General features: G+C 41.1%; 1 protein-coding gene across 2 annotated transcripts; it reads right to left on the bottom strand.

The window, feature by feature from the left end:
• Positions 1–1,521: 1,521 nt before the first annotated feature.
• Positions 1,522–16,126, bottom strand: LOC141552148 (KRAB domain-containing protein 5-like). Of its 2 annotated transcripts, XM_074284619.1 has the most exons (6): positions 16,005–16,126; positions 14,239–14,285; positions 9,055–9,181; positions 7,762–7,857; positions 6,036–6,164; positions 1,522–2,381 (listed from the first exon to the last, which is right to left on the bottom strand). In XM_074284619.1, exons 2-6 carry the CDS (start codon positions 14,263–14,265, stop codon positions 2,374–2,376), a joined length of 387 nt encoding a protein of 128 aa, XP_074140720.1. In that variant the 5' UTR covers positions 14,266–14,285; positions 16,005–16,126; the 3' UTR covers positions 1,522–2,373. The 2 variants fall into 2 exon arrangements, with proteins under 2 accessions (XP_074140720.1, XP_074140719.1); XM_074284618.1 differs by lacking the exon at positions 1,522–2,381 and having other exon boundaries at positions 2,408–6,164.
• Positions 16,127–18,625: the final 2,499 nt, after the last annotated feature.

Below are 18,625 nucleotides of genomic sequence, written 5' to 3'. Positions count from 1 at the left end.
TGCAAATAATATGACTTCTATTGGCTTGCATTTTGTTTCTCTCACATGTTTTATTTTTATACTTATTAGCTTAGTCCCTTGTGCCTTCAGGCATGTCTTGTAATCACTGTCATTTATAGGAACTTACAATTCATAGAATTCATAAATAAAAGGGGAATTTCTCTCTCCAGAAACTGAGATGCACTCTGGGAAGAGGAATGGAGACCAATTCCTTTGAGAAACTGTCAGACAGAAGAAGAGTAAGATAAACGAGGATAAGTTCAAATTTGAAAACAACCTTACACGTTCCAGTAAAAGGCAGTTGAAGATCTGTTTTTTCTAGAAAGGTTGAGGTCTTCCATGATGATTTCATGGTCTCTACTGCGCCTGCCTCCTTGATGAGGGGAGCCCCAAAACTCTCTTCCTCTCCCTGAATTTGGGGGTGAGCCATGAGGTAAAGCACTTGAGAATCTTCTTGAATGAGAGATTCCTTGAACCCTGCCTCTGGAAAAGACCCGCTCCAGGAAATCAAGATAAAGTGGTTTATCTTGGTAGGACTATTTGAAGCAATCTCATTTAGCTGGCTCAAAACTACTCCCAGTAAGTGGTTCTTGAAGGTTTCTACTGTTTTCTAACCATGGTTTTCAAGTAGCCTGACAGCACTGCTGCAAGAATGTATTCCCTGGTCACATGTTGATCAGGTGATTAGAGATTTCATGAGATGGGGTTGCTAGGTAACCCAGGAGTAAGAAAATTATTCTGAGGCAATGAGAGACAGCCCCCGAGGTTCTGTGGCCATTTGTCCAGAAAACCTTCCTGGAATGTTGGAAACAATTGCATATCAAACTGAGAAAACAGAATATGTTGCACTTAGAAGTGGTCAGAATTTGATATCACTGCACAGTCCCCAAAAGCATTATATTGCTGATCGTCATAGATTGAAATCACTTCAGAAATATAGTTGTTCAGGTAGAATTGGGCAAATAAGTGTTGTCTGAGAGGACAACTATCTTTATAACCAAATCAAACAATTATTTAGCACTTAAGGTGCCAGTAACACATTTATGGGTCAAATCCTTTGGATCACTGTCTCAATCAATTGTGCTTTTTTTTTTTTTTTAATTTTATAATTATAACTTTTTTTTGACAGTACATATGCATGGGTAATTTTTTACAACATTATCCCTTGCACTCACTTCTGTTCCGAATTTTTCCTCCTTCCCTCCACCCCCTCCCCTAGATGGCAGGCAGTCCCATACATGTTAAATATGTTATTGTATATCTTAGATACAATATATGTGTGCAGAACCGAATTTCTTGTTGCACAGGAAGAATTGGATTCAGTAGGTAAAAATAACCTGGGAAGAAAAACAAAAATGCAAACAGTTTACACTCATTTCCCAGTGTTCCTTCTCTGAGTGTAGCTGATGCTGCCCATCAATTGAAACTGAATTAGATCTTCTCTATGTTGAAGATATCCATTTCCATCAGAATACATCCTTATACAGTATCATTGTTGAAGTGTATAATGATCTTCTGGTTCTGCTCCTTTCACTCAGCATCAGTGGATGTAAGTCTCTCCAAGCCTCTCTGTATTCCTCCTGCTGGTCATTTCTTACAGAGCAATACTATTCCATAACATTCATATACCATAGTTTACCCAACTATTCTCCAATTGATGGACATCCATTCATTTTCCAGTTTCTAGTCACTACAAAAAGGGCTGCCACAGACATTCTGGCACATACAGGTCCCTTTCCCTTCTTTAGTATTTCTTTATGATATAAGCTCAATAGTAACACTGCTGGATCAAAGGGTATTATGCCTTTTTTTTTTTTTAAACTCTAGTTTGAAGATTTTTTTTTATTAAAGCTTTTTTAAATTTTCAAAACATACGCACATATAATTTTTCAACATTGTACCTTGCAAAACCTTCTGTTCCAAATTTTCCCTCAATGCCCTCACCTAGATGATAAGTAGCCCAATATTTATTAAATGTGCAATTCTTCTATATATATTTCTACAATTATCATGCTGCACAAGAAAAATGACATCAAAAAGGAAAAAAATGAGAAAGAAAGCAAACAATAAGTGCTAGGTATGGGACCCCATTGAGAGTACTGAGACCACCCTTGACCTTTGGTTCAAAATAAGTTTTCTGCCTCATAGTAGAAATGCCCTTGTTGAGGAAGAAGTTGTGGTTTTTCCATTGTTAGCACAAATAGATTATAAAACTAAACGATTCCCCCAGCTAATTTATAATCCACTTTAGAGTCACCTTTTGCATCTGCCTCTGTCCATTTATCAAGGGAATCAGAAGGCTGCTGATAAATGCATTTTCTGAACTCTCTTGGTGCCTTCTGTTAGGATAATTGTCATTGCTCATACTTCTCATTAAAGAACTGTGGAAGAAGAAGAGAAAATGAGCTCAAAGGAAGAGTGCTGAAAGGTGGTCAATCAGAATATTCTGCTGTTAAGAAAGCTACCTGCTAGTGGCTACTGGGGATTCTGACCAGTAGAATAGATTGTGTCACATGAGAGGATGATGATGATACAAGGAGATTGAGGCAGTTGCAGTGAAAATCTCAGAACCTTTCTCTTTATTCCATTCCCAATACATAAGATATAAAAGCTTTTTTTTTTTTTTTTTTTAGTACAGCAAGGTTACTAAAATAAAAGTATACAGTCTTTCACAAACAACATCTGCATCAGTATATTTGTTTTATGATGTCCAGACTCTTACCACTGAATGCCATTGTGAGTCAGAGCCATTCCTAGAGTTGGTCAGTTCTCTCAGAGAGTGAGATAAAGATTACTACAACATTCCTTTACTTTTCCTAGGGGTGCTATGATTCACAGTTGTGGCAGGGGGCTTTGGAGAGCCGAGTACCTTAAAGGTACCCTTGAACCTTTTTACAGGCTTCCTGGGTCCTACATTAAAGCATAGTCCTCAACACCCTACAAGTTCCCTTAAGATGGTAGAACAAATTCAGGAAGGACTCCATTATATTGGATGGATGCTCTGTGGTGAACATATGTGAGACATAAGCAAAAGTCACATAAGAGTGATAGACATACATCTATATTGTTGGAAGGAATTTCAAAATGGAAGAAATCCCTTAGTATTCAAGGGCCACAGTGAATTTTTTTTTCATGGTTTGGTTCACTACAATCTCTTAATTAACATATCCTTAAGATTCTCCGAGTTCTTCATATGCAATGGTCCTTAGGACATAATCAATATTCCAATATGTTTATGTGTCACAATTTGTTTAGCCATTCTCCACCTATTGAATAGTATCCATTTTGTTTCTCTTTTCCACTTATGCAACATGCTATAATTGCATTTGCTATTGCTAGTCTCTCCTAATTACCAGGGCGTTAGAGAAATCTCTGGTAAATATTAATATTAGGCTTACTATTTCCTGAGGCCTTCAGAAATCCTCTGGCTGCTGTCTTATATGGATGCAGTTTGAGCACAACAGAGCACCCGGGGATTTATGCAGGCAAGCTTAAGAACTTTATTCACGTGGTTTACATCCTACTCTAAGACCTCCAGCACTCTCTTATCTCCTTTTCTTGGCAGAGCTCCAGGTGAAAAAGGTCGAGCTCCTCCCCCACTGAGCTTATATTGGGTCTATGAGGACACAGGCACAGCCAATCAGAGACGGAGACACTTCCCATTCCTGACTTGACTTCAGAGCATTCAGGGTTCCCACAGTGGCTGGAGATCCCACTCACAAAGGTAGTCCTTATGTACTCATAGCCAATCAAGTCCGGGGATCTCCAGGTCACAGGCCTGTATTACACCCTAACTGCACTTGCCTGGCCTCTCTAAGGGACCCTTACACATCTACACTTGTTTGTGCTACCAAAAATCATCAAAGCAAATGGGACCAAACTAAAACATTTCAATCTTAGTATAACTAGAGCCTGAGTTTATGCCTTGCAGTGGGGTCTCTTGTGTCACAAAAGATGGACATTTGATCACCTTGTAACAAATCCTAATATCAAATAGTTTCATACCAGCTGGACCAACTTATACTTACACACATTTATTATTATTCCTCTACTCCTGTAGACTTCTAACCTACTTTCAACTTTTGGCATCAGCATTACCAATTTGATGGATGTAAACTGTATCTCAGAAATGAAATCTTTAATTCTTAAAAGCACCTTAATTAGAGGCAGCTAGGTGGCACAGTGGATAGAGCACTGAATTCAGGAGGACCCAATTTCAAATCTGGTCTCAGACGCTTAACACTTCCTAGCTGTGTGACCCTGAGCAAGTCACTTAACCCCCACCTCAGGAAAAAAAAAAAAAAAAAAAAAAGCACCTTAATTAAACATAATTCTTTGCCTGAATGAAGATGGAAAGAAATTTGTTACAGGAATTGCAGAGTTGTTCATTTGGGAATGACTCAATGATCTAGATTTAGAATTCCTCCTATCTTTTTGCCTCTCTAAACTTCAGTCATATGCAGAAGGCTTAGTGAAGTAATCTGAGGTTTTAGCTTTAATCTGAAGTTAGTGATCCAGAAAGCAGTGGCAGGAAGGGTAGACCTCATCTTCAAGCTCTTATTTGACTTCTCAGATCCCCTAAAGAATTTAGAACCAGAAGAGACCCTAATTCTAACATAAACGCCCTAAGTCCCATTAAGTAAAATTACTTTGCCATGAACACAGAGGTACAGAACCCAAATTTCAACCCATGTCCTCTAAATCCAAAGCTAGTGATGTTTCTATTCTGCCACGCTGCCCTTCAAATAGGTGACCAGTTGGAAAAGAAAGATCCAATATACCTAAGAAACTATCTGCTATGCCTAGTCATCATTTATGTTTCCTTCCTCCTTACGCCCTTAGGATTATGACTAGAGAAGGGTAAATGTAGAAGGCATCAGGATCACTACATCTTCTCCCAAAGTTCTCTACCTGATTCATTTTCCTCTTTAATACCTTTACCTTTCTTCAGATTTGGCATTAGCCAATCATATTTTTATAAAGCCCTTTCTTTCCTAATTGGATAGATTCATAAGTTTTCTCTCCTGTGTGAATTTTCTGATGTACATTAAGACTTTTCTTATACCTAAAAGTCTCTTCACACTGCTTACATTCATAAGGTTTCTCTCCAGTGTGGGTTCTTTGATGTACAGTAAGAGTTGCCCTTTGCCTAAAGGCCTTTCCACAGTGGTAACATGCATAAGGTTTCTCTCCAGTGTGGATTCTCTGATGGACAGGAAGACTTCTCTTATATCTAAAGGCCTTTCCACATTGGTAACATTCATAAAGTTTCTCTCCAGTGTGGATTCTCTGATGTGCAGTAAGACTTCTCCTTTGTCTTAAAGCCTTTCCACATTGTTTACATTCATATGGTTTTTCTCCAGTGTGGATTAACTGATGTAGAATAAGTGATCTATTGGCTGTAAAACCCTTTCCACACTGCTTACATTCATAAGGCTTCTCTCCAGTGTGCATTCTCTTATGTTTAAGAAAACTTCCCCTTTGTCTAAAGGCCTTTCCACATTGGTAACATGCATATGGTTTCTCTCCAGTGTGGATTCTCTGATGGACAGTAAGACTACTCCTTTGTCTAAAGACCTTTCCACAATAGTTGCATTCATAAGGTTTTTCTCCAGTGTGGATTCTCTGATGTGCAATAAGACTTCTCCTTTGTCTTAAAGCCTTTCCACATTGGTAACATTCATATGGTTTCTCTTCAGTGTGGATTCTCTGATGTCTAGTAAGATATTTCTTATATCTAAAGGCCTTTCCACACTGCTTACATTCATAAGGTTTTTCTCCAGTATGGATTCCCTGATGTGTACTAAGACTTGATTTATATCTAAAAGCCTTTCCACGTTGCTTACATTCATAAAGTTTCTCTCCTGTGTGGATTCTCTGATGTATAGTAAGATGTCCCTTTTTTGTAAAAGATTTTCCGCATTTCTTACATTCATACAGCTTCTCTCCAATGTGGAATCCCTGATGTCTAGTAAGAGCTCTCCTTTTTCTAAAAGCTATTCCACTTTGCTTCTCTCCAGAGTTGATGATCTTACGTGTCACACAGATTTCTCTCCAAGGCAAGACATAAAGACCATCACTCAGGTATCTTTGTTTGTGACTTTCTACCACATCAAGGCTTAGGTGTGCAGCAGTTTCCTTCATTTCAAGTTCCATCTCTTCTTCTGGAAAAATAACAAAAACAACAACAACATTGACATGCTCTTCCTACAATGTTTGATAAATTAACTCCACTCTCAATTTTTCACATCCAATTCATTATCGGCACTTTCAATTCTTTCTTCATAGATAAATCATTTGTTGCATATGTACTAAATACTCAAATTATTTCATGACAGTCCTGCCAATGAGAATAACAAATTTTCCTGATGATCATTTTCCATTTTATTTTATTTTTTTCTGTTACATGATTTGAAGTCACATTCAGAATGTTAATATTGTTGATTTTGTTTACCAGAGGTAGAAGTGGTTTTGTTCTGACCCATTACTTTTTTGTTTGTTTGTTTGTTTTTTTGTTTTGAGATAGATACTGTTCATTTCTTTTAGAAAAAAATATCATACGCCCCCTGCATATCCTTGGAACAAGCACGAGTTTAAGAAACGAATGAAATTATTGACATTTGAACATGTGTCATATACGGAAAATTAAGTTCATCATTCTGTAGTATGGAATGGTAGGGCATGCTCCACTATTGCAACACTTTCACTTTTAGAAGTTCACAATTCCCTTGAAAGATTAACACAGTGATTCAAGAGATTTGACCCACAAATTGGTTAGTGGCACTTTAAGTGGCACTTAAGATTATAAAGATAGTTGTCCTCTCAGACAACATGTATGTGCAGATTTCTACCTGAAGAGCTCTCTTTCTGAAGTGGTTTCAAATCTATCAGGATCCCCACACTGTTTGGGGGGATTTTGCAGTGATTACATCAAACTCTGACCGCTTCTAAGTGTAACATATTCTTCTGGTTTCTCAATGTGACATGAAATCATGTTGTTTTTCAACAAGATCATGAAATCAACATGGAAGACTACAACCTTTCTAGAAAAACAAGATCTCCAAATAGTGCTCATTGAAATGTATAAGGTTGTTTGCTAATTTGAACTTATCCTCTATTTATGTTATACTTCTTTTGTCTGGCAGTATCTCAAAGGAATCAGTTGGCTATGTGGGTTGGTCATTCAGTAGGGTTTCAGTGAGAGTATAGTGATTTTACCAGATATAGAAAAAAAAATCTGAAGGCATTCTATTCTTTCAAAGGTTGTACCTATACAAATATTATTTTAAAACTTCATAAAACAATATTTGCAATTGACCCTTGAATGTTTGTCAAGTGAATACCACATCATGAGCCAATAGAAATATAAATCTTTTTTAAAATAATTAACAATTCCTTTTGACTGGTTAGAGGTTAAAGAATGGGAGCTTGTCCAATTCTCCTATTTTTGACCTCATATATGTTTGAACATATCCTTTTTGGCAATTTCAGGAGAATTACTTTGCCTCAATTCCAAACAGTGGCTTTTTATAAGATCATAAATGATCCCCCGGAAGGGATCTACAGAGCCACAGAGCACAACCCAGTCATTTTATAGATGGGAAACTGAGATTCAGTGACCCAGAAAGGCACTGTCAAAAAATATCTGAAAAAGAATTCCAAGACTGATCTTTCTCCCCCAAACCTAGCAATTATTTCTTAGTAACTTCCAGAAGTTTCTTGTAAACACAACTCACATACACCTGCTTCCACCTCACTCACCTGGAGGGCAGCTTCTCAGGCCTTCTTGGTCCAGCATCCATGGTGCTTCCCTTTGGTTAAAATAAAAGATAACATCTTCTCTGGGAACGGGAAGTCCTGAATATGGAAATCAGTTAGGGATGAGATGGAGAGAACTTTGTAATTTGGTTCTCCATTTTGAGATTCACTCCATTTTGTTCACCCATATCAGTCTGTTTTTACCCATTAGCACTTATAAAGCAAGTAATCCTAAATGGGATGTGTTACATTATCCTGTTGTCCTACTTGTTCTGAGAAAGAGTCAAACCTCTTCACCCTTTTCTCTGGATACAAATAGCATGTTTCCTCATTTGTTCTTTATTGTTCATTTAGATATTTAGAATAGTCAAAATGAGTTATCTGCTGGAAGTTGTTCTTAAGCAATATTGTAGTTGCTGTATTTTAAAGAAATGACATGGCACAGAATCTGGAAAACAGTACTTGAAAATAAATGCTTATTGAACTGATGATGAGTGAAATGACCAGAACCAGAAGATCACTGTACACTTCAACAACAATACTGTATGAAGATGTATTCTGATGGAAGTGGATATCTTCAACATAAAGAAGATCCAACTCACTTCTAGTTGATCAATGATGGACAGAAACAGCTACACCCAGAGAAGGAACACTGAGAATTGAATGTAAACTGTTAGCACTACTGTCTATCTACCCAGGTTACTTATACCTTTGGAATCCAATTCTTGACGTGCAACAAGAAAATTGGATTTATACACATACATGTATCTAGGTTATACTGTAACACATTTAATATGTATAGGATTGCCTGTCATCTAGGGGAGGGAGGGGAAAATTTGGAAAAATGAATATAAGGTGCTTTGGGCTACAAATTGATGATTGTTAAAAAGATGAATATTCCAAATACTAAAGCCATCCTATAAAGGAATGAGTTGTAAGAAAAAGATGCCTGAGCAATGCTCAGAACTTTGGAAGGCAAATTTTACATCCAGATAGAGATTAAATGAAATCATCTCTGAGATTACTTCCATGTTTGAGATGCTTCCATTCTGATTTGCTCTTTGACCTGAAGCTGCCTATATATGATAAAAGACAGCTTCAGGAGCAACAAAAGAGACCCTCAGGGTCCTACCCAACCATGCAAAGACCAACACTTCTCCTTTCCTAATTGATTACCTTCTTCCCCTCCCCCTCCAAAAAAGAACAACACATACACAAAGAAAAACCCTGCACACTGGGGATTGAAGATATTTCCTTTGATTGTAGACTTGGAATTATCAGGGGAAGTGCCCTTACCCAGGGAGAGCAAGTTCCAGGCATTCTCCAGCATGACTTCCTTGTACAACTCCTTCTGAGAATGGTCCAAGAGGCCCCACTCCTCCTGGGTGAAGTCCACAGCCACATCCGTGAATGTCACCACCTCCTAAACCATCAAAAGACATAAGATGTAGAGCTAAAAAACACTTTAGAATTTAAAAAGTCCAACCCTCTTCAATTTACAGGAGGAAACTGAAACACAGGGAAGGGATTTGCCCAAAGGTCATCCCTTTTATGAGTGTCAGAGTCAATTTAAGCGTTGACTTAAATCCTTGGTCACTAAGAGTCTGAGTGTTGAGAAAAGCATTTTATAAGATCAGATAGAAGAAAGCTGAGAAGTTATGGAATTATTATGGAAAATGTCTTATATTGAGAAATGTGTTATAATTGAATAGCCTACTCAGGCTATGGCATATTCCTTCAATGGAGCCCAACTTTTTCTCTTGGTAACTATATTGCTCTCCCAATTCTATTTTATATTTCCCACTCCCTGTGGTACTTCATCTCTGAATTTTAGCAATAACTTCTTCTCCTAAATAAACCATCTTTTGCCAAAGTGAATGGTCATTGTGAATTTTTTACATTTATTTTGAACAAAGAGAGAAAGTTATTGCTTTTCTATACTTTTGAGATTTCCAAGGAGAAGACCACATGAATAGTCATGGAAGAAGGTGCAAAGATAGAAAAGGTGGAACAAGGAAAGAGACCTGATTTTGGAGGTACATGATGAATATTATAGGAGCTAGGAGACCTCACTCTGAGGTTTGGGGTTTTAGGAGTTGTCACACCTGAGAGGGAACTAGCACTTAGACAAGTAGGACAGCACGAACACAATGTTGAGATTTCTAGGAAAATGTAGAGGAAAAATAAAAGGACAACAAGAGAGGATGAATATTGGGAGGGGATGGTCCCTGCTAAGAAGCTGTGTTCTGTCTGACACCTGCCTTGATACACAGTATTCTGAAAGAAAGGCATCTGTAGGCTTAGCTTACAGTCAGTGGCAGAAAGCACCTACAGCACAGAGTTGAGAATGGAAACCTTGGAGGCTTTGATTGTGTGAAGTGTACAGGGACAAAAGAAAGAGCAGGTGAGTAGAAGGGTTTTGAAAGAGAAAACAAGAAATCTAGGAAAAACAAAAAGGGAAGATGGAAAATGAGGAGAGGGAGAGAGATCAATTAGCAAGACTAGTCAAAGGGCAAGAGAGGAAGGTGTTAGGTTCCTTATTAGGTGCTAAGTTGGTACTTAACAATTCTCTAGCTCAGAGTTCACAACTTTAGATCAAACCTTTAAAGGACTTTGCATCTTTAAAAGGAGCTAGCTCATTGGTTGCACAGGAGTTCCCACAAGCCCTGGGAGTACGCACAAGCCCATTCTCTGGGAGGATTTAAGAAGCCAGGATTCAGGAAGAAGAGGATTCCAGATTCTACTGTGGTGCTGACTGGGGACACTTGGATAAGAGCAGATTCACAAGAATTAAAGGAAAAGCCTGCTCATAGAGATTCACAACTAGGATTGAATTCTGGGAAACCCACAATCCCACACTCCTGGAGGCAGAGTCTGATTCATTCGCACGTCTACCCTCACTTTGGCTGGAGGCTCCAGAAGCTACCCAAGCAACCTGCTCCCAGAGAAAAGGATTTACAAAAAAGAAACCTCCTCCCAGAGAAGGATTACAATTGAGAGACAACAGAACATTACATTACATGTCCCTCTTCAGGCGCCAAAATGTCAAGTCCGGGTTAACTCCCTGAAGAGCTCAGAATCTGCCAGAGTCAGGATAAGCAAAAGTCCTTGCCCCACGTTGGGTGCCAAAATGTGTGTAGATTCTTATATCTAATCCCCTGAAGGTGACCCCAGAAGACCAAGAATAAAGACTTTTGCTGATCCTGACTCCAGCTGATTCTAAGATATCCAGGGTAATAAAGTAGTCACAACAAGAAAGGATCAAGGAGCTCATAAAGCCTTGGCCACAGAGCAAACTTTCCACAAAAAAGAAGTGGGGACATCTGATGCCTGAACCTCAATCATCTAGGCCAAGGAAGGAAGGACAAACACAAAGCAGAGCTGAATGGAGAAATGCATTTTACTCACCATTGAAAAGGGGGAAAGGAGAAAAACAGGAAGGGAAGTTAGGGGGAGGATAGATTAAGGGAGGGATTAGTTCATGTACAAGAATATAATTCTTTTTGAGGTGGTAAAGGCAATCTTAGGGATTACTCCTAAATGGGGTGAGAATGCATGAATAAGGGCCACAAATATAATGGAATATAATTCCTGAGTAATAATGTTGAAAATATTGGTCTCTACCACTTAAAGACACAAGGCTCTGGTGCACAACGAGAAATACGTTTTAGGACATAAGACCAAAGCATTCTCCTTATTGTATTGACTTTGTGGTTTTGGATTTTTTTAAAATTATTTTTCAGACTGTTTGAAGGTTGTGTGTAATGGGTTTGCTTTTATTTGTGTTTCTGGTGGATATGGAACAGGTGAGAAAAATGAGAAGATGGATCTTGGTCAATGCAATTGTGAATATGTGCATGTGTGTGTACACATGTGTGTATAAATACATAGGAACAATGATCAATCAATTCCTGAGGACTCAAGATAACTGTTGTCTACCCTTTGAGATATAACATTATTGGGGCAGCTAGGTGGTGCAGTGGATAGAGCATCAGCCTTGAATTCAGGAGGACCCAAGTTCAAATCTGGTCTGGTCTCAGACACTTAACACTTCCTGGCTGTGTGACCCTGGGCAAGTCACTTAACCCCAGCCTCAGGCAAAAAAAAAGAGATATAACATTATTTATATGACCAATGACAAATCACATTTAGCTTGTGTACATATGAACACAAATGCACATAAATCCGCATATGGACATATACCTGAAATACATGTTTTTGTACATATACGTATCAATACAGAGCAACTCTAATCAATGCAATGATCAGTGAATTCCTGAGACTTCTTGACACATTGCCTACTTCTTGATAGAGAAGTGATATGCAGAGCACACATTGAGCTAATATTCTTTCAATATGAACAATAAGAAATTTTGTTTAGCTTTGACTACATATATTTTTGTGAAAGGGGGTTAGTTTTTTTGCTTTCTCAAAGGGAGAGCATGGTATAAAGGAACAAGAGAAAGAAGACTAACTTTTGGCTCAAAAAAAAAAAAAATTGAATTTAATAAAATAAATCAATACCGGTCTGCCCTGCCCAATCTTTCTGGCTACAGGAATAAACATAAAATGGGGATATTGTAATGCTGGAGAAACTGAGGCAAGATAGAGATTAGAGAGTTTTTAATATTTTATTAATTGGAGAGTTTAATTGACTGGACAGGACTCTCATCTCAAAGTATCCAGTCATGAATGGGGGAATAAAAAAACCTTTTATAGCTTTTCAGACAAAGAAAAGAAGAGCAGGAAAAGTTAGAGCCACTTAGTTCTGTCAGGGTGGGGGGGGGGGGAGGAGAGGCTGTAAATTCTTACTAAAAGCCAGTCAGGAAGTTCGAATAAACAGAAGTAAAGATGTCAGTGAAGTATCTGTGATAGTCTTATCTTTTGGAATATTTTAGAGGGGCAGTGTCATAAATTTTTCAGGACAGAAGGAGCTAGGAGCCAGAAAGTCTGATCTGCTCCTCATCTCCCATTGACAATTTATAACCTTAGAGCAAATGGTCCTCAGTCTTAATGAACCAGGGGGGTTTTACAACTTAAGGGACTGAGGCAGAACAGTTAAGGAAACTGAGATAGAACAATTCAGGGAAACTCAGTCAGGACAACAAGGGAAACTAGTAGAGGGAAACAGGTAGAACAGCTCAAGAAGACTATGGCATAACAATATAAAGACCTCCCTTCCAGGGTTTGTTATGAGGATCACAGGAGATATTGGTAAGGTGCTTCATGTGTGTCTGGCACTTAATAGGTTCATCAAAATAACTGCCAGTTTTCTTCTTTAAGGCAGTCTTGAAATTAGATTGACTATTTAGGAGATGGCTATCAAAGGTAGAACCCCTCCCCATTGAGCCTGTCAGCCTTGGGGGAAGGGCCACCATCTTCTGGAGTTCTGTCTTTCCCATGTCACATGGTTGGGTCAATTTTGTTAATTACCCAGAAAGGAGACAAAGCTGCCCCAAAGTAGACTTAAATAGTGGGCAAATCCCCATGTGTCTCCCTCCCAACACTACCCTGAGGGCTTCTGGACAAATTAATATGGCTGCCTGGAAACCTAAACCAGGGTCCTTCAGATAGGACAGACTTCCCAAGATGCCACATTGCCACCCCCTGCTCTGCTGAACACAGGAGCTCCCACCTAGAGGCAAGAGGGGCCTTGTGTATTGAACCTAAGGAACTCGTGTCCATACTGAATGCCCTTTCTAGGCTTTACTCATTAATCTCCTTTTACCTGTAGAATGAATAACAGTGTCTGTGGTTGCTGAACATTTAAACTAAACATTGGCTGGAGTCAGTTCCTTCCATTTTACTCTTTCCGGTCAACCCAGGGTCTGCTGCAGCTGGTAGCAGAGTCACAAATTTTAGGAAACTGTCTCGGGTGCCATGACACACTAATGTGGTTCTTTCATGCTTCCTTTTCTCCCTGTTCTTCTCATTGTCTCTGCCAATTCCTGGCACTCTGCCTGGGGGAGCCCACATTAAGCCACCAGAAAACCAGTTTGTATAGTACCAGGGCACACAGTCTTGGTGCCCAGGAACAACAGAGGCAAGGAGAATCCCAGCAGCCTCTTTTAGACAGGAGAGATTGATCCTTGTGCCAGATTGGGATGTAGAAGAACCAGATCCTCAGGTGATGGCAGGCCCAAAGAGAGCAGACCTGACCCCAGTGGGATGGAGGTTCACCACAAAGTGGTACACCTGATCAGTCTGTTGTAACGGGAAGGGCACCAATATAGGGGATGTGTGTCTCAGTGCCCAAGATACTAAGGGCCCAAGGAATCAACTGGAAACATAGAAGGAAAGGGCAATATTGGTTCTAATGTGTTTTTCCTAATGGATGTTTTTTGTTTGTTTGTTTTTATTTTTTTTTTTAAGAAATGACCCCCACACAAAGCCCTCCCAGCTTCCCAGCTGGTCCTCCATATTGATGGCAATGGTAGTGACTGCTGAGGCTGGGCAGGTCTGTGGATGGACTACACTTACCTGAGATCCAAGGCTCCCAGGGCCCATTCCCTTTGGCTCCAGGCTCCCTGTGCAGGTAACAAAGCAACCAAAGTGATTCCTTTTTGTCAAGTTTCTCCCTTTAGTCCCTGGTTTTTCACTTGGTCCTGCTGTTCCCACTCTTGAAGGACCCCCGGAGTAGCAACAACCAAAGCTCTTACTAAGAGAGGTCACACCTAACCATGGGGCCTTTAATTATGTCTCTCAGAAAACCAAGGGAAAGCCAGGAGCCCACAGGAGAATTTCTCCCTTTATCTGTGCATGGAAAAGCCCAGCTTCCCCCCTCTATCTTCTTAGTTCCAGCCTGAGTGCCTCGATTTTCATTGTCTGGGAGACGGTTATTTGAGTCTCTCAGATTAAAACTGTTCTAATTTCACTCCACTTTGGGGGTCTGCCTTTGACCTAATCCCTGGTTGGGCCAGGTTCGGGTCCTCAGACGATGAAGCTGGAGAGGGAGAAGCATCTTAGAGGAGAGGACTTTCCCCTCTTTCCCTATGTGGGAGGCCAGGCTGCAGGGATTCAGGGAGTGAGGTCCTCCAGGAGGTAGGAAGGCCCTGGGCCTGTCCTCAGGGGAGAGACTCTACCCTACATAAGAATGCAGGGAGGGTCAGGATTGGAAAGGAAGCTGGGCTGAAGAGGAAGACTACTCCCCTCCCTTTTTTACTTCTTCTCTTCCCTCTCCTCTCCCAATCTTCCTACAGAGAGCCCAGAGGTACAAGGGGCTTTGAGACCCCAGACGGGAGGAGACCAGTCAGTGCCTCAGTGGCTCCTGAGTCAGCTCTCTCCCCCGCACCTGGTCCTCTGCCCTCCCTGTGTCCCCTCTCCCCAACTACCCCACACATCATCCTTCAGAGGACAGACCGCTTGCTGTAGGAAGGAGGAGAGCCAGGGGACTGGGGCATGGGGTGGGCTCTGGCATGAAGCCAGGGAATACCATCCTAAGTGATGACCCCTAGAAGCCTGAGCCCGAGGGACAAAATCCTGCCTGGGATTCAACTCTGAAAAGAAAGGGCTGGGGAAGTAGGAGGCTTGGGGAGCAGGGGTAGGGTCTGGGAGGGAGGACAGATTTATGTAGGTCATGGCAGGGAGGTCAGGGCCACTCAAGTGCTCCAGGGAAACAGCTGAGCCTGGGAAAACAGGAGGGCTATCTAGCTGCTGGACTCTCTCATAGAGTTTAGGATTGGAGTCTCTAAAAGGAAAGTGGAGACAGGGAGCCCCAAGACGGGGATCTGAAGGGGAACCAGCCAAAAAGCTAGAGGTTCAGATAAGGGAGAAGAGGAAAAAGCGCGAGTTTAGGGTTAGGGTTAGGGTAACTGTGTTCAAGGTGAGGTTTAGGGTAGGAAGGCAGGACTCTTGGATGCTTAAAGGGGGGTGGGTCTGAAGGCAAGACAGCTGAATTTCACACATGATTTTAGCCAAAAAGCTGAGAAACCAGGAAAGGGAATCTCTAATCATGAGGGGGACAGGGGGATGGGACCCCTGGGCCCTGATCACAAGGCTGAAATCCGGACTCCTGGATTTCTCTGGGCAAAGTCTGAAGTCGGGAAACGTGTGACCCAAATCTGGGAAGGGAGTGGGAGTCTGGAAAAGGTTTGGGGCGGGAGCTCCTGCAGCAGGCAGGCTTGGTAGAAAGCTGCACCTTGGTAGACTTGAAGGACATTTAGCACAAGGTCAGGAAAAGGAGACCCAATGACCAGAAAATATCAGGGGGGGAGGGGAGAGGGGAGAGGGCGCTGCCTCAGACCTACCTGGGACCTGCAAGCACGGGTCTGGCTCCCAGAAGACAAAGAGGTTTCAGCTGCAGCAGAAGGAAGAGATCCCAGCTCAAAGGTTTCCTGCTTCCCAGCAGCTCACTCTGACGGGATCTTCCTAGTCCCAAGAGCCCCGCCCTTTCCCTTCCCCAGGATAGATGGGCTCTTTCCTCCAGTCACACCCAGAACCAGGACTTTAGGACTTTCACAGTCTCTCCTACCTGAGCCCTGCCCCCCCCATCACTCAAGGATCCCTTCTTCTGCCCTAAACTCCTTTCAAACTCCTCCCCACCACTGGCCACCACTCCCAGGCTGGTTACCTGGGAGAGCTCCTCCTCCCCACGGCCTCCCCCAGCTCCTTCCCTCTCAGACTCAGCCCCCATCCTCCAGAGCAGAGAGACCGCCCTGCTAAACCTGCCTCCCCAGACCGAGCCAAAGTGAGGGACCCCATTGCTTGTGCAGGCAGCAGCCAGGGGCTCTGGGGAAGCTGGGGATGCTCCGCGCAGTTTGTCACTGTTAATCCGGATCGGATTGGACAGAGGTGGTAAATGGCTGGTCTTTAAGCTTCTACCAGGGCCCAGACCTTAAGGCAATGTGCCCTGAAACTCCATCATGAAAGCAAGAAGATGGGACTGCGAGAGGACAAATGAAAGGAACTGGATAAGAATGCCTCCATTCTGTTTTGAATGCGGTTTAGAGTAACATGGAGAGATGCAGGAAGTGAGCTTTCTCTGGAAGATAATTCCGAAACGGACAGAACAGGATGGAGAGTGTTCAGCGCGTGCGTCTCACACTTTGAATCTCTAATGTTTGGGATGTCCCGACTTCGATTTTGCTGCTATTGGGATGTTTGGGGAACCACTGCATGAGAAATACAAGAATTTTAAACATGGCTTCTAGATGGCGATACAATTGTATTCTTAGAAGTTTCCTTTTGGGATCTGGATACTATGAAACTAGGACTTCAACTATAAGAGTGTATTCAAATGTTAAAACTTCTTACCTACTTTTATTTGGATACGTTTGGGAACTGCCCTCCAGTGAGTTTTATTCCATTCCAAACAGTCCAAAATATTTCATTCAAATTATGAAATTATGAACTGTGAGAAATTGTCATTACAGTGTTCAAAAACTCTTCCACACTCCCCTGGGTACATTTTGAGGAAAATCCCTCAATGATGCTGCCATGTTATTCCAGTCAAGTGGCATTAGTAATGTATTATGATGGGGAAATTTCATTAGTTTGTCTCTTTTTGAACAGTAAAGTTTGAATAAACCACATTCTTTCTACTGTTAAACTTTTCCCCTTAATTATTGATTCAAGGTCATTTATCACTTAATTCACCTTTTTAAAGACTTAGTTCACTCATCTCTTGAAATGCCTCCTTCATTACTTATGCTCAAGTGCAGGTTGCAACCCTTAGATCCACTAGGGAGAGTTGAGTTTCCTGAGCAGGTAAATTTTATTCTGTCAAGGAATGAGTGAAATCATTGTCTCTAGAGATTCCAGAAGAAAAAGTGTCTAGAATTCTTAGTATTATTAAGCAGTAGTGATGGAAGAAATAAAATTAGTCCATAACCATGAAAACAGAAACTAGAAGAAATTCAATAAGAACTCTGAGGAGGCGAGTCCAAGGGGAAAGTTGGAGGCACTGATTCTCAGAATTGGAAGAGAATTCAATGGTTTTCTGATGCAAGTAGAACCCAAAAAGACTACGTCTTTGCTTAAAGATTTCTGAAAAAGCAATCCCACCAGCCCTTAAAATAGATGTCACATTTGGGAAGCTAAATACTGAGTGTTTTTCTTTATTATTTTATTTTGTTTTTATTTATTTATTTATTTTTTGCTGAAACAATTGGGGTTAAGTGACTTGCTCAGGATCGCACAGCTAAGAAGTGTTAAGTGTCTGAGGTCAAATTTGAACTCAGGTCCTCCTGACTTTAGGGCTGGTGCTCTAGCCACTGCGCCACCTAGCCGCCCATTTGTTATTTTAATTTAACCTGAAAAGTGAATTCATCTTGGCACCTTCCTGACTCCATTGCTTCTGATTCTGGTCATCTTGGGTCAGATAGGAAAATCTAAGACTTGAGAAGATTTTAGATACTTGAAGGTGGCAAGCCTGGTTCTAACTGACATGAATTTAGGTTCTAACAGGTCTCCTAATGAATAAGAAATTAAGATTTCACATTAGAATTGTAAGCTCACTCAAATCTAAGAGGCCTGAGCTTCTAAAGTATAGGAACTTGACCTGTCCATGAACTCTGCATGTTCTTGACGATACCAGGAACTAGCCATTCTTGGAAAATGCTTATGCTGAGGGCTGGGTGGCTCCCTCCCTGATCATATGCAATTAATAAGGACGTATGTCAAGCCTCAGAGGTTTGGGATGAGTCAACATGAATATACTGAGCTTTGTCACACAAACTGCACGTTACAAGTTCTTGTCCAAAAACGTCATATAGCTAGTTTTGGCCGGGAGCCTTATTTGCCCGAAACATATAAAAAACCCGTGTTCTGAACCACAGTCAAGCTTCACCTGTGGGAAGGACGCTTTGCCCGCGAAAATCTTTACACAATTCAAGTTGATTGAGGCTGAAACGGGGCTCCCAGCCATTTG

The sequence above is a fragment of the Sminthopsis crassicaudata genome, chromosome 1 (genome assembly GCF_048593235.1).
Source record: "Sminthopsis crassicaudata isolate SCR6 chromosome 1, ASM4859323v1, whole genome shotgun sequence".
Lineage (NCBI taxonomy): Eukaryota > Metazoa > Chordata > Mammalia > Dasyuromorphia > Dasyuridae > Sminthopsis > Sminthopsis crassicaudata.
The sequence above is the reverse complement of the archived record's forward strand: the minus strand, read 5'-3'. Positions and strand labels throughout refer to the sequence as shown.

Excerpts from the sequence above, each read along its gene's own strand:
- LOC141552148 (XM_074284618.1), bottom strand. The coding sequence starts at position 14,265 with ATGGGCCCTGGGAGCCTTGGATCTCAG. Across the intron at positions 7,858-9,054 it reads CTGGAACTTGCTCTCCCTGG|GACTTCCCGTTCCCAGAGAA; the intron begins GTAAGGGCACTT and ends TTCCATATTCAG. Across the intron at positions 6,165-7,761 it reads CCTGAGAAGCTGCCCTCCAG|AAGAAGAGATGGAACTTGAA; the intron begins GTGAGTGAGGTG and ends TTATTTTTCCAG.